The 14,622-nt window shown below is 38.7% G+C and overlaps 1 protein-coding gene across 1 annotated transcript in view; it reads left to right on the top strand.

The window, feature by feature from the left end:
• The window catches only part of LOC135082265 (glucose dehydrogenase [FAD, quinone]-like), a 32,489-nt gene that overhangs the window by 16,908 nt on the left and 959 nt on the right, over nucleotides 1-14,622 (top strand). The window contains exons 9-14 of the mRNA XM_063977042.1: nucleotides 320-580; nucleotides 952-1,094; nucleotides 1,485-1,650; nucleotides 2,878-3,091; nucleotides 3,310-3,354; nucleotides 6,145-6,292. Of these exons, the coding sequence (XP_063833112.1) occupies nucleotides 320-580; nucleotides 952-1,094; nucleotides 1,485-1,650; nucleotides 2,878-3,091; nucleotides 3,310-3,354; nucleotides 6,145-6,292 (977 nt within the window). The remainder of the gene's footprint in view (nucleotides 1-319; nucleotides 581-951; nucleotides 1,095-1,484; nucleotides 1,651-2,877; nucleotides 3,092-3,309; nucleotides 3,355-6,144; nucleotides 6,293-14,622) is intronic.

The raw sequence follows: 14,622 nt of genomic DNA, 5'->3' as shown, positions 1-14,622 counted from the left end.
TGGTTTGCGATTATAATGTGCACTTTGTCTTGGCCCACTGTAGTAGGCTTTCAGATAAAGCCTCGCTTTAGTCTTACGTCAGTGTTCTAACCGGAAGCGAGTCTATGAATTTTAGCCTATTCAGGTGCTCACTCAAAGTGACCGGGATTAGCTCGTTTGCCGATATTTTTACGACAAAGATTTCTTAAAACCTCAGGCATGCCCCCTACCTACCTTTGGTCTGACAAAGTCATTGATCTGACTCTGAGGGATAAAGAGTAGGTATCTACTTTTTCTAAGACCCTTTTTCAATACGATTAAACCAAATATTGTTTTACAGGCAATAGTCTCAGGTGGTACTATCAACTCCCCTCAAATCTTGATGCTCTCTGGCGTCGGGCCCAAAGAGACTCTAGAGAGGTTCAATATCCCCGTCATCAAGAACCTCCCGGGCGTCGGTCAGAACCTTCATAATCACGTAGGAGTCCACCTGCACTTCACTCTGACCAAGGAGGCTGAGATCCCTGAGCTGAATTGGGAGACCGCTATGGAATACATGCTTCAGAGAGACGGGCCGTTATCGGCTACTGGTTTGTCGCAGGTATTTATAACCCATTAACTGTCTTCAGGATGACGCTGGATGCAGGCCGCTACCAACCGATTAAGGAAATCATTGGGGAGGTCTTTGTTCAGCAGTGGTCGTCTGGTCGTCCTATGGTTGAAACGATGATGATGATGATGATAACTGTCTTCAAAAGTGACAATAGCAAAATAACGAACGTATTTGACCACCACGCTTGGACGAAACGACGCATTCACCTTTCACCTCGTCAAATATCACCATTTTAACCTGACCTGATCAAAATAATTTACCTTCTACGAGTCTTATCTGTTTTCATCTTCCTATCTTTTTGTCAGGCAAGACGTACTCACAACATCTTTTCTATAATGTTTCATGGACTGTCTTTTCAGTTGACTGGTATCGTGAATTCCCGCTACGCCGCAGCTGGTGGCCGCCAACCTGACGTGCAATTCTTCTTTGGAGGCTACTACGCGGGTTGCAGTTCAGGCGAAATCCCTGATCCCGATAGTGTGGAAGAAAAGAGATTAGTCGAGTAAGTAGTCATCTTCTCTTCTAGGCCCGTATTTTGAAATGACGCTGAATTATGACTCTTTACTCAAGAACAGATTGAACCCTGCAGTTTGAATCCTCCTCCTTTGAAGAAATATTTCACAGAACTTGTCAAGCCTATTAAGTGTAGTCTTTCAAGCTGTACGGAAGTAGGTACCAATACAGGGTGGAAACAATAAGTGATCTCATTCAATTATTTCTAACCTAATACAAGATATCAAAAAACTAGTTGCTGATCCTGAGAGTGCTTCGTGAGCTCCATCAAACGGTATCAATAATAGGTTACAGGATAAACTGGATCTATCCGAAAATTCAATGTTTCCAGCTTCCCAACCAATACTCATGAGGATTCATAAAGAAACCTCTGTTACAGGGTATCAGCCATCTGCCTCACACCGCGCAGCCGAGGTTACGTGACCATCCAATCCGTGGACCCTGAGCAAAAGCCTATAATGCAGCCCAACTACTTCTTCGAAGAACACGAGCTTAACGTTATCGCCGACGCCGCTCGGATCGCGTACAGGCTTGCTAACACTACGGTAAATGTTTGGACTTTTTATCGAAAGTTACGCGAATCCGATCAGCGTAATAATACTACCACAGAATACATAATAGTAGCAACAGAAATTGCACTCCTTTGTGTAGGATCAGATGCCGGCATTTTAACGGTAATAATAATAATGCAAAATATCCAACGCACATGGTGCATTCGAAATCGCACCTTACTACTACGCTCACAAGAGCGCAATTTTTTTGTGTTCAGAATTGATCTACCTCACAGCTCAAGCGTCAGGGTTGTATAAGCAAAGTAAAATAAATAAAAACTTAATTTTTATTGTATTTACGATTGGTAAACTTTAATTTAGTGGTGTTTGTATAATCGTACCATCTCTAAAGTACCTATTAATAAACTTCAGTGTTGCGATAATTCGAAATTGGACAAACAGTTTTAAAAGGTGTAGTGTCGGAAAATAGACACGGTGAAGTAAAGTTAATGTTTTTATTAGCTAAAATAATTTTTTTGCTACAGTTTTTTGTCATAAGTACTATTTCAAAATTATTTTAAAAGTGTAGTTTTTTATAATTATTTAAATCACTACAGTTAATTATTACTCCTAAATATTACGATTTTCCATTAAAGAAGAATAACAGTGCCGTTGGAACAATAAACCTTGATTGCGACGATGATACACCGCGCGTGTATAGAAATACGCGTGTGCTCACAGGCGCGTCACGGCGCGTGGCAGCCTTTACTGATTTGCAACTTGAAGTTGTCGCGCGCTGTAGGTAATTATCTCGGCCGGCATAGGCGAGTGACGGAGGCCTGATACTACGGTGTCCCAAAATTAGCAGTGTCAGTGTGACGTGCTAATTTTAGGACACCCTGTATAGGTAGCAATGCGGAACAAAATGGCGAATGTTATCAAGTATAGGTGTTAGAACTTATAATAATTATACCATTGTAAATTCGGTTTGGAGAAACTTTTGATAAACTATTGATTTAATCTGTAAACTATAGAATTTTCCATCAACCGTATCTAAATATATTTTTATAAATAACTTGAAAACATCGAACTGCCTAAGGTGGGAATCGAACCCACGAGGCCCACGACCTTACGCTTGCCGGGCTACTGCTCTTCCATCTGAGCTTCTTAGACACTGGATGAACCCGTCGATTTTTTCAAGTGTAATACGCTGTTACCCGTATCTAGATTTTTTCAAAAGGCGCGTAAGTTCCTACTCTAAACTCATTCAATCATTGACAGATAATGCGTGAAAAGTACGGCATGAAGCCTTCAGAAGGGTACGGCGAGAAAGAATGCGGGGAAGGGGGTGACAATCCATCGGATGAGTTCTTCAAATGCCTGGCGATGCACTACACAGCGCCGGAGAACCACCAGGCCGGCACGTGCAAGATGGGACCCGACACCGATCCGATGGCTGTGGTTGATATGCAGCTTAAGGTTCATGGAATTGAAGGTAAATACATGTTTGCTTCTGGTAAATTGGAGAAGGTCGTGCTTTTGCATAGGTGACTAAATATCGTGATGATGAAGTATTTAGTAAGCTCTTTTAGGGATAATCTATAAGACGCTTAAAATCAGAACATTAATTAAGTTATATAACTAGGAATTCTGTTAATTCAGCAATCGTAAGCAATAATTTAAAGCATCTAAAGTATTTTATTATTATTTCAGGTCTCAGAGTAGCAGATGCATCAATCATGCCAACGGTTGTGACTTGTAAGTATTTGTGAAGTTCATCATAGCAGGCCTGTTCATCTCCGCGAGTTCACATCGAAAACAAAACACGCACGATAGCCCACCTACAGGAGGCGATTCGACAAGGCGTCACATACGAGATACGAGCGAGCATCCTATTTCTTCCGACATTTTCCGCGATTTGGCACTTCACGTCACACATTAGTTTGCCGAAGTTCGCCGAGCCAGCTATTGTCAATTATTATAGGTGTCAAACAGGATAGGGTCTTTGCGCTGGTTTTCGTCCAACTATCGGAGTTGCCAACTTTGTGATCTTAAAATACCCTTACATAAATGTATCATATTATTTTATGTCGTTCGAGTGCTCATAAAGGCAGTCAACTAAAATCCATACTGCAACGCACACACAATCCGCACCGTAACGTAAACGCCTTGCCTCGCCGATGACAGTGCGCGAAGGGCAATGACAGCTCGCAAAACACTGACGTATATCAATGTCTCATGGACTTGGCGTAACTTTAAAATAAACGTACTCGGTACATTACGCACACATTTACACGCATTATAAATACATACACGATTTAAGAAAACAACATGGCCGCAATATAGGCAATCAGCTGACAGGTATTTGTGTGTGTGTGTGTGCGTGTAGTTGTCAGCTGATTGCCTATAAATATGTTGTTTTCTTAAATCTTGTATGTAGGTACCTACTCGGCACAAGTCAGGTAGTTAGTGACGTCACATGAAAATGTTGCCAGAATGAGTACTGACCAAACATTATCTATTTCTTTTTTTTATACATCACCAGGGGTAAGTTAGAAAGAGATAAACAGCTGTTTGTCATTAATTTGTCCAATTTTTGTATAGATCTATATTTCCTCTCCACTATTACCTCCATGCCACAAAAGGCGATACGTTGTTGATCCCTTTCCGAGTTGATTTGCCTGCTATATGACCTGAGCTTTGCTTTAAAAAAATGACCCTTAGTCATCTAAGATTTAATTTTGTATGAAGAAGTTTAATAAACACTTAAAATTGTGTTTATAATGCTATCAATTAGACATACGTGCCAAAAACTTTTCCTGTCAGCACGTTTTTTTTCTAGCGCGATGATTTCTGCAATGTACCGGTGACCGGTGTATGGCCGCGCATTTACGTAATTTTTTGGAACTCACTACTTTTTAAATTACATTTTCATTTAGGTAGAACTGTTGCTTAGGCATTATAGATTGCAACAAAACTAGCGCGGGATGGCTACTGCCTTCTGTGAATACAATACTTTGTATTCAAATTTTACGCATGTGTTTATGGCAGCTCAGTGAAATGGACGAAAACCGAAGTTAGATAGAAAACCAGCACAATGACCCTACTTTCAAAAATTAATATTGCGATTTTATAAATCACTTAAACAACTTTATATTAATTTGCGGGTACGCCGGGACAACTCGTAAAACAAATTCATTATTTACATATTACTAATTTATCAACTTTGTTCATTGTTAGTTCATTAGTTGTTCGTGTTTCGTTTGGGTTAGACCAAGAGCCGAATGCAAAAAATAAATGTTACTTAATTATATTAATCCTACAAAAAACGGACGGACGTGTGCAAGTCTAATAGCCATATACTCGGTTAACTCATTTTAAAAAGTGCACAAAAACGTTCTATGTTCAGACAGACTATATGACGAATCTATAAGGGTTCCGTTTTTGCCATTTGGCTACGGAACCCTAAATACCGTATCAAAATCTGTTGCATAGTTTTAAAGATCTAAGCATAAATAGGGACAGACAGACAGGAAAGCGACTTTTTTTTATAATTATTACGTAGTGATGATGGGCATAGTATAGACCAAATAAAGACATTTTGATTTAAGGGGGGGACATCGTAAGAGCCATTCACATTTTTATCAGAAAGTTAATAAATTAATATATTTAGGTTTTTGAAATCTAAAACAGCCAGGAAATCAAAGAGGCAAACATGATACCTTTGTGATTTTATAGGAATTTTATTGTAAAACACGGTCATATTAAACTTTTATAAAAAAATCCAGAGGTAAATGTTTTTTTTCGAGAAAATTTTTTTCTAATCGTGTTTTCGAAAATATCATCCCATCACACATACGTTCTGTAATACATAATATTGAAAACAGTGCGAAATATCGTCAATTGCAGTTTTCACATACTAAGGGCCCATAATGAAATTAGTATAATGTTTGTTTATGTAATAAAATTTGGTTTGAAATACCTACTGAATTGAATTTTTATTTCTTACTAGCTTTTTGGCTTCGCCCACGTGAAATAAATTGTCACAGTTATGTGTGTTATAAAATATTTAGGTGCTAGCTCTTACACTATATAACTGGCGGCCGCATGTAGCTGCGCGTTGCCGCGAAGAGCAGTGAATGCAAGTGTGGTGCGCTAGATGGCGACACAGTAGCTTCTTGTAGCAGTCAGCCCTATGGCATCAAGACAGTACCGATCACTGACGTATGTCAACAAAACGGTGCTCGACTCTTAAGACAAGCTAAATTACACCATATTGTTGATGACATTGAGCATACATTTTTTTGAATACCTTCGCGAAGAAAAACTTCTGTACGTAGTACTTATTATTATTCTGTGATCATAGTAGGAAAAGTTTTCGTATAAGTACGTGAGTACGTACACATATACACGTGTACGGACGCGCCCGTAGGCAGGGGTGCGAATACGGCGTTATCGAACTCTAGTTAGAACTATATTATACTTATTTATTGGTCCTTTCTTATCTGTTTATCTACATCCTTTTTTAAATCCTAATTATTTTCCCAGCGAACACCGCAGCACCAACTGTGATGATAGCCGAGCGCGCATCCGAGTTCATAACGACTCGGTACCAGCTCGTCAAGAAACGCCCCATAGATGGGCTGAATAACCGCTTTGGAGATTCCGACGGTAGCGGGACGACCAGCAACGAAGGGTAAGAACAATTCTAATTTACATATTTGCCTATAACAAGCATTTGGCCAACAGATAGATCCCTTGCAAAAACTTTTAAGACCTTTTTTAACCGACTGCAAAAAAGGAGGGAGGTTCTCATTTTCAAGTGTATGTTTTCTTATGCTCAATCCACTGTATAAGAGCTAAAGCACATCGCAGCATAGTGTGCTTTGGCTCTAAGGTCTATAATAAATTGGCGTCTGGTAGTTCTTGTGAGTTTGTCTATTGAGAGGCCGATAACGCATTTATAAAACTTATTAAGGCCGGGTAGCAGAGAAAATGGCGAAAATGAGGTTTTCATTTTTCATTTTTGAGGTACTAAACAGTAAAATTAAAGGCTAAGATTTTTATTGGGCATAGTTGAGGATATTTTCTAGGGCTATTAACGGATGGAAACACGATTTGATGAAGTTGACTCGATAGAATAAATTCCCAAAGTTACCTCTATTCGTTTTCTATTTATGGTTTTATTTTTAAAATAAGCGATTTGAGATTCTAAATCTTTTACTAAACTAAAGTTCAGAAATAACTTGAGGGCTTTTAACGGATGAAATTTTTATATTGCGTCTTATTTAGTTACTATGTTAAAAAATGTGGAAAAAATTGTCCATGACGGCTTGAACAATCTCAATCAGTCGCGCGGTGGCGCTTACGGAGGACGGACGCGTGTCAGTTTTTTGGCCGTGACAGTTCGCGATTTGTCAATATTTTTGACAATGATGACTTTGATGAGTCACAGTATAATAATATCAGTGTTACTGGAGAAAGCTTAAATTCAATTCAATTTTGTCTACCTATTGAAATTTAAATCGTTCGCATCCTTTTAAACGAAGACTCTATTCATGATACATAGTACATTCCTCAAATATGAGACAAAACCAATGAGTTAAAATTACATTTTAATAGTACCTACATACAATCGTCTTACACTCTTTAGAAGAGCACACTGACACAAATAAATAATAAAAAATACTGTCTAAGGTCTGTAGCTAAAGGTCTAAGCTGTAAGATAGAAGAATCTTCTAGTCAAAAAGATGGCAGATGCAGCAGATGTCAACGGATTTAAAACTGGAGTTCATGTGACTCCTTGTAGACTTGAGTCTCTAGAGCGTCCCTTCCTCCACCATGCGTAAGAATTTTCACAAAAATACTGTCTAAGGTCTGTAGCTAAAGGTCTACGCTGCAAGATGGAAGAATCTTCTAACCAAAAAGATGGCAGATGCAGCACATGTCAACGGATTTAAAACTAGAGTTGATGTGACTCCTTGTAGACTTGAGTGTCTAGAGCGTCCCTTCCTCCACCATGCGTAAGAATTTTCACAAAAATACTGTCTAAGGTCTGTAGCTAAAGGTCTAAGCCGTAAGATAGAAGAATCTTATAGTCAAACTAGCTTTGGTCGCCCGCTACGCGGGCTACAAAAGCTAGATCTGCGATGCTGGCCGCTCCGGGCTTCGCCCTACGCGGCGCTCGGCCTGCGGCCTCGCATTCGGAGCTCGGCCTTCGGCCTCGCAAAAATTACAGGGGGTGTTTATTGTCTGTCACTGTGCTCTTGTGCTTTTTTGACGCAACACAAGTTTAACTATGGTAACTCTCGGGATTTGAACCATCGCTCGGCCTGCGGCCTCGCCTTTCTGTCTGTCACTGGGCTCTAGTCCTTTTTTGACGCATTAAAAATAAATCTATGGCGACTCACAGGCTTTAAGCTATCGCTCGGCCTTCGGCCTCGCCTTTTTCTACGTTAGCTAAGCCCCCCTGCATACAATTTGTATGGAGAATTTAGTCCCTTTAGGAAAACGGGTGAACGCTTGGCGGCCATCTTGGATTTCCAAAATTTTGCATTTTTGCCTTAATCTGGACCATTTTCCGCGCCGAACCCCATTTTTACTTTTTTTCTATCCTCACCCAGTCCCGAGGAGCAACGCCTTAAAAACACCCATGTCACAAAATTTTGTGTTCCCGTAATTCCCAGTGTTGCCAGGTGATCGAGATGAAAATGGTCAAATGTCATTAGTTTGACTTATTTGCAGGAGGCGTCATCCAAATTTCTGACCGAAAGTCGCTATTTCCATTTTTTACATTTTTGGACCAAAACTCTCAAAGTATGGCAACACTGGAAATTTTTGTTTTCCCAAACGATACTCCTTGACAAACTACGCCCCATACAACCCGAATTTCCCAAATGTTGCCAACTGCCCGAAAAATGCATTTGAAAAATCGAAAATCTGAAACTTTTTACAAAATGGCCGCCCGCTCAGCCGCCATCTTGATTTTCCATGATTTCGGATTTTTCCCATAGTCTGGGTCGTATAACCGACCAAACCCCATTTTCAGATTTTCCCTGCCATATCTCCTTCTGTCCGTCCTTAACTTTAAAGACACCCATGTCGAAAAAAATACTTTTCCCCATAGCTCTCAGTGTTGCCAGGTGATCGAGATGAAAATGGTCAAATGTCATTTGCACGACCCCTTTGCAGGAGGCGTCATCCAAATTTTTGACCGGAAGTCGTTATTTCTACTTTCGACATTTTTGGACCAAATCTCCCAAAGTGTGGCAACACTGGGGAAATTTCTTCACCCAAGTGAAACCTCTCGACAAGAGACACAACCGCCTCATACAACTCGACTTTCCAAAATGTTGCCAACTACTCGAAAAATTAATTCCAAAATTTCGAAATTTTCCACTTTTTACAAAATGGCCGCCCACGCCGCAGCCATCTTGATTTTTTGACATTTCGGATTTTTCCCATAATCTGGGTCGTATATCCAACCAAACGTCATTTTTATTTTTTTTCATGCCATAATTCTTTTTGTCCGTCACTAACTTTAAAGACACCCATGTCGCAAAAAAAACTTTTCCCCATAACTTTCAGTGTTGCCAGACTTTTTTCATAAAAATGGTGAAATGTCATTCGGGTCCCCAAACGTCACCAGACTGCATTCCAAGTTTTTGGAATTTCTGGAAATTTCCATTTTCTACTATCCGGGGCCGTGGTGGAAAATTTTCTTCCAAAATGGTAGTTTTTTCCTATTCATGGCAACACTCGAATAACAGACCAACAATCGCCCGGAACATTGTACCCTACTCCGGTGTCGCCATCTGCCGGAAAATTGCTACCAAAGTTTGGGAATTTTTTGATCGCAACAAAATGGCCGACGGCTCAGCCGCCATCTTGTTTTTTGATAATCTGTGAATGTATCTCTTAAGAAGACTATACATGTCACAATCATTCAAAAGAATTTTTCAAAAACAATGGCGCATCTCGGAATGACACCTCCCCAAAAACACCCCTGAAATCGCGTTTTCAATCCAAGATGGCGGCGCGGCCATTTTGTTTTTCCATTTTTTTCTCACATTTTTTAGCACACCTTGGCAACCCCAACAAACCACCAAAAAAGAAAAAATTCAGGATGAAAAACAAAAAAGTTGATGTCTCAAAAAATGCCGCCATTTTGTTTTTTGGTTCAAAAAATCTAAAAAACCTGGGTGTCAAAAAATCTAGTTTAAAACAAACACCAAAAATTTTACCCCTCTCCCCTCTAAATACCCCAAAAATACCCCTGATCAGTCAGTCAGTGAGTCAGTGAGTGGTAATCGAGCTTTATACAGGGTCCTTCTAAACTAGCTACATTCCTTTTAATGGGGGCATCTATACGGTACACTGAACAAGTTCACCAAATTTGAGTATGTGTTTTATAATGATTTTACAAAGTTACATTTTCCAACAAAAATAAAAATTCATTTCGTCTTACATAATGGAACATGCTGTATTTTTTACTCACACAACAAAGCTGTAGTGTATTCATTCTGCACAGGAACACGAGACACAACACACACAACGCTCACTACCACTGCACACTTTTTTGTTGTTTACACTCACGTCATAACAACTCACAGCAGTCGTCACAGCTGATAGCCGATTAGCTGATCGACTGATTGGGCGAGCTATCACTTTAATGTTACAGGCCTACTCTCATATCGTTGTCTATCCTTATTATTCTTATGTTAATCACAGTAAAACGGACTCACGATACCATCGAAAAATCAACCAGCAAAGGCCATGATTTTTAAGGCGCGTCTTAGTAAATTTATTTGCATTTGTGCATCTGTGCGTCATAGTTCACTTCACGAGCACTACAAAACGCACCTTCACACAAGAAAGCTAATCAAAAACTGAATTAAATCAAAGCGCACGCGCCGACAAATGCCGACAAGCCGCACGCCTTTTGTTGACACAAAGATGCCGACGCCGCCAAAGCAAGAGCCGAAAAGTTGGCATAAGCGTACAGTCGACGACAAAAAAGAAACTTATTTGTTTATTATTTTATCTGCTTGCTTTCGATTTCAATTGATTCGAATCTAAATTATGGTGTTGTGTATTTCATGGTAAAATATCCTATAACAGATAATAATTAAAAATTAATCGAACTTATTGTTTTGTGAAGGTAATTCAATGGCCTAGTCAATTATTTAGAAACATTAAATTAGACTATTGAAGCAAATAAAACTCTTCAATTTGTTTGTATTGATATTCCATTTATCCTAAATCAAAGTCCATTCTTAAATTAATCGTTAATGTCATCATTTCTATTACAATAGAAAAGTAGATGAGGTAGGTAGGTACCTAATTAATTAGTTAAATAAAATTTCCGAATCATTTCCGTTCCAACTTGGTATTTATTTATGACCTATCTTATTATCCTGTGATTTAACAATAAACACAATTTTAATTTGAATAGTAAAAAAAAGTTTGTTGTATTTCTTAATTTTATTTTGGTGAGTGTACATTGCGCTAGCCGGCGGCCGGCGGCACGTGTCTAAAGGCGGCGGCACGTGTCTAAAAGTTCGTTTGCTGCGCGCCGGCTAGTGTTGTACGATACGACACTCGAGTCTTGGAATCTTACTTATTAAAAGTTTGAAGAAAATAAAATAGCTATGAATTAAGACAGTGTGTTTATTATTTTATTGGACCGTTTTAACTTTTTGATCACGAAAATCGTCAGTCTTTAGATGGATACTTCTGATTCGATTATTTGCGTTTAATGCAATTTTATTGATATTACATTTGTATTGTGCGATTTATTTTATTTTCAATTAGGATATAACATACGGATGATGATATGAAATCACTCATTATTGCCTATTAGTATACACCAACTCAAGTTCATGTCATGATTCAGTCTAGCTCAAAGAACTTAAAATACTCGAAAGGACTCGGAAGACTCAATTATTCCCTTATTCATGTGACTAACGAGTCCTAGTCTTAAAAATAAACTCAAGTCTTAAAATAAAGACTTTAAAGACTCGAGGTTCTTACAACACTAGCGCGGTCGGCTATTGGTGGCTATTGTGAGGGACGGCTGTCTTTGATACCACCGACTCCGCCACGCATAAATAAGGATGTCAACTCCAAAATTCTTTCTAATCTTAATAATAATAAAACTATCATTATTTACTTTTATAATTTTTTTTTGTTTCTACGATGATTTTAATGATTATTATTTCAGTTTAAAATTGATAGTTGGGAACAATTATTTACTTATTTACTTCGGAATACTAAAGACTGCCGATAATCACAGGTAGATAATTCGATAGCGTTTAGTTTCTGCTATGATCGAGTCAATTACGAATCACATTTTTATTTAATTTGCTAAGGGGATATTAAGCGATTAAAATTAACATGAAAAATGTGCCTGCTTTATCGTAATAATAACCGTAATTCTAAATTTCATAGTCATGGTAACTATCCCATTTGTGTATGGCATAAAAATAAGTCATTGATTTCGGCAACTAACTTTTTTGCTTCGTTTCGTTGCTACGTTTGAAATAAAAGATTTTTACAAGCGCAAAAGTATTTTAACGAACTTTTGAATAAACATCATTCCATTAAGGCCACTAAATAAGTACTTACCACATAAGATTTTTTTATGTTACCAAAAATAAATAAACTTTAATTTTCTGCTTAATTTAATTCCTTAAATAACTAGTAGTAGCCCTAGAATAGCTTGTGTGGCGCCCGGTCCGTCGTCCGGCGGCACTCTTGTGTTCGCGGCCAGTGGCCCAACGGCAGCACAAGCGCAATGGCGGCCATTACGTAAGCTCGTGTGCGTGCGGATTTTTGTCAGTGTAGTAGTGAATCAGCTGAACAGGGTGTTGTATTGGGTTGATAAGAAATGAAGTTGTTTCCTTAATTATCTCGGAAACTAGCCTGAATTTTTGGCTCAAACTTTGGGAACGTATTCAGTGTGACGTATACATGCTCCCATTAAACGGAACGTAGCTGATTTAGAAGGACCCTATATAATATAGAAACATGGCAGATGCAGCAGATATCAACGGATTTAAAACTGGAGTTCATGTGTATCCTTGTAGTTTTGAGTCTCTAGAGCAGTGGTTCTTAACCTTTAAGTTATGAGGGACCATTTTACCAAATTTCTGTCTTGTCAGGGACCACCTCATAATCGGTCAAAACCAGTTTGACTGCAAAAATCAGTTAAAAGTGGTTTTGACCAAGGTGTGCAAGTGCACATCGTGGACCACTTGGAATGCCTCCAGGGACCACCAGTGGTCCGCGGACCACCGGTTAAGAACCACTGCTCTAGAGCGTCCCTTCCTCAACCATGCGTAAGAATGTTTCAAAAATACTGTCTAAGGTCTGTAGCTAAAGGTCTAAGCTGCAAGATAGAAGAATCTTCTAGCCAAAAAGATGGCAGATGCAGCAGATGTCAACGGATTTAAAACTTGGAGTTCATGTGACTCCTTCTAGACTTGAGTCTCTAGAGCGTCCCTTCCTCCACCATGCGTAAAAGTTTTCCAAAAATACTGTCTGAGGTCTGTAATAAAAGTCTAAACTGCAAGATAGAAGAATCTTTTAGCCAAAAACATGGCAGATGCAGCATATATCAACGGATTTAAGACTGGACTGGCACCACCTTGCAATGTCATCCTCTCATTGTTATCTGTAATGTAAATTATTTTTAAAATGTATTTAAAAAATTAAATGTTTGTTTTATTATTTCAATAATCTGACCTCTCAACTCAACTACACTACACAAACACCTTTGTTCGCAACTGTACTGACGAAACCTCGATATTATACCGTTCATTTAAGATGGCAAGCTTTTTGCTGCGGTAATGCACTCCAGGTAACCGTGTGTGATGCTTATTGCTCATAGTGATTTTCGATACAGAGCCCCGTACATACGTCATACATAAATTATGGAAAGAAAACACCCAGACCAATACAAACAAATATTTGTATGCAATTTTAGTATGATATTTTTATTTATTAATAAACAAAAAGACTGAACAAAATTGATGCGTGTACTGATTAATGTAATTAACCACATGCAAAGCTTTGTGAATTGCAACAACTATAATTTATTATCCAAGCTCTAAATAATCGCTACTACGAGTAACTGATCATAAAATGTTTTTCCAATCGCTCAAGATCCCGAGGATCTACCGATAGGTCGGGTGACGTAATCTTGAAATTCTTTTAGCCGGCGCGGAACTTCCGGAAGGTCGGGTGACGCCACGCCTCTTTGAACCGTGTTTACTTTGGCAGTTATATTCTATGTTTATTCGATTCTAAAATATAATCCCAAAAATTTTGAAAGTTGTTTTAATTTGTATCACTTGGATATGATTTGTATTAGAAAGTGCTGTGAGTGTGACGCTTGAACGGAAGGAAGTCAACCTAACCTAACCAACTGCGTATTTCCAAACTGCGTATTTCTATACTGTGTAGCCGCGAGAGCTCTTTGGCGCGCTGTCTTCGGCGAAGTATTGCGCGCGCAGATTTTGACAGCGCGAAATACCTACTTTAGCAGAAATACCAAGCCTTAACGTAGTTTTAGTCGCTGTAAAATATATTGACATAACTATAAATATCAAGTAGTTAGTGCAATGTTTATTGTTTAACTTTCCTACTAAAATTATTAACAGATCGTCTGAACAATGTCATATTTATCTATAGATTGACTTTTAACTCTAACAACCAAGTACTAACTTTCTTTTCTTGAACACACGTACTTTCCAGAAAGCAGCATTGTTCTGTGACCATCGAAAAAATCAAACTCCGTACACTAACACCCGCCGAGATACAAAAGGTTTAAATTACAGTACAATCGGCTTCCAACGCTACTCAAAATTGGCAACACTGAAATATACAGAAAATTCTGTAAAACGTCACAACACTAAGGCTGAGTTGCACCACCTAAAAACAGCAACTGTAATGTTAACCGGTGTTTTTTGTATGGAGTTGGACAGACTTTTAACGTTTGTCAAAGTTAAAGTAAGATGGTGCAAC

The sequence above is a fragment of the Ostrinia nubilalis genome, chromosome 21 (assembly GCF_963855985.1).
Source record: "Ostrinia nubilalis chromosome 21, ilOstNubi1.1, whole genome shotgun sequence".
NCBI classification, from domain to species: domain Eukaryota; kingdom Metazoa; phylum Arthropoda; class Insecta; order Lepidoptera; family Crambidae; genus Ostrinia; species Ostrinia nubilalis.
This window is presented reverse-complemented; position numbering and strand designations above follow the sequence as displayed.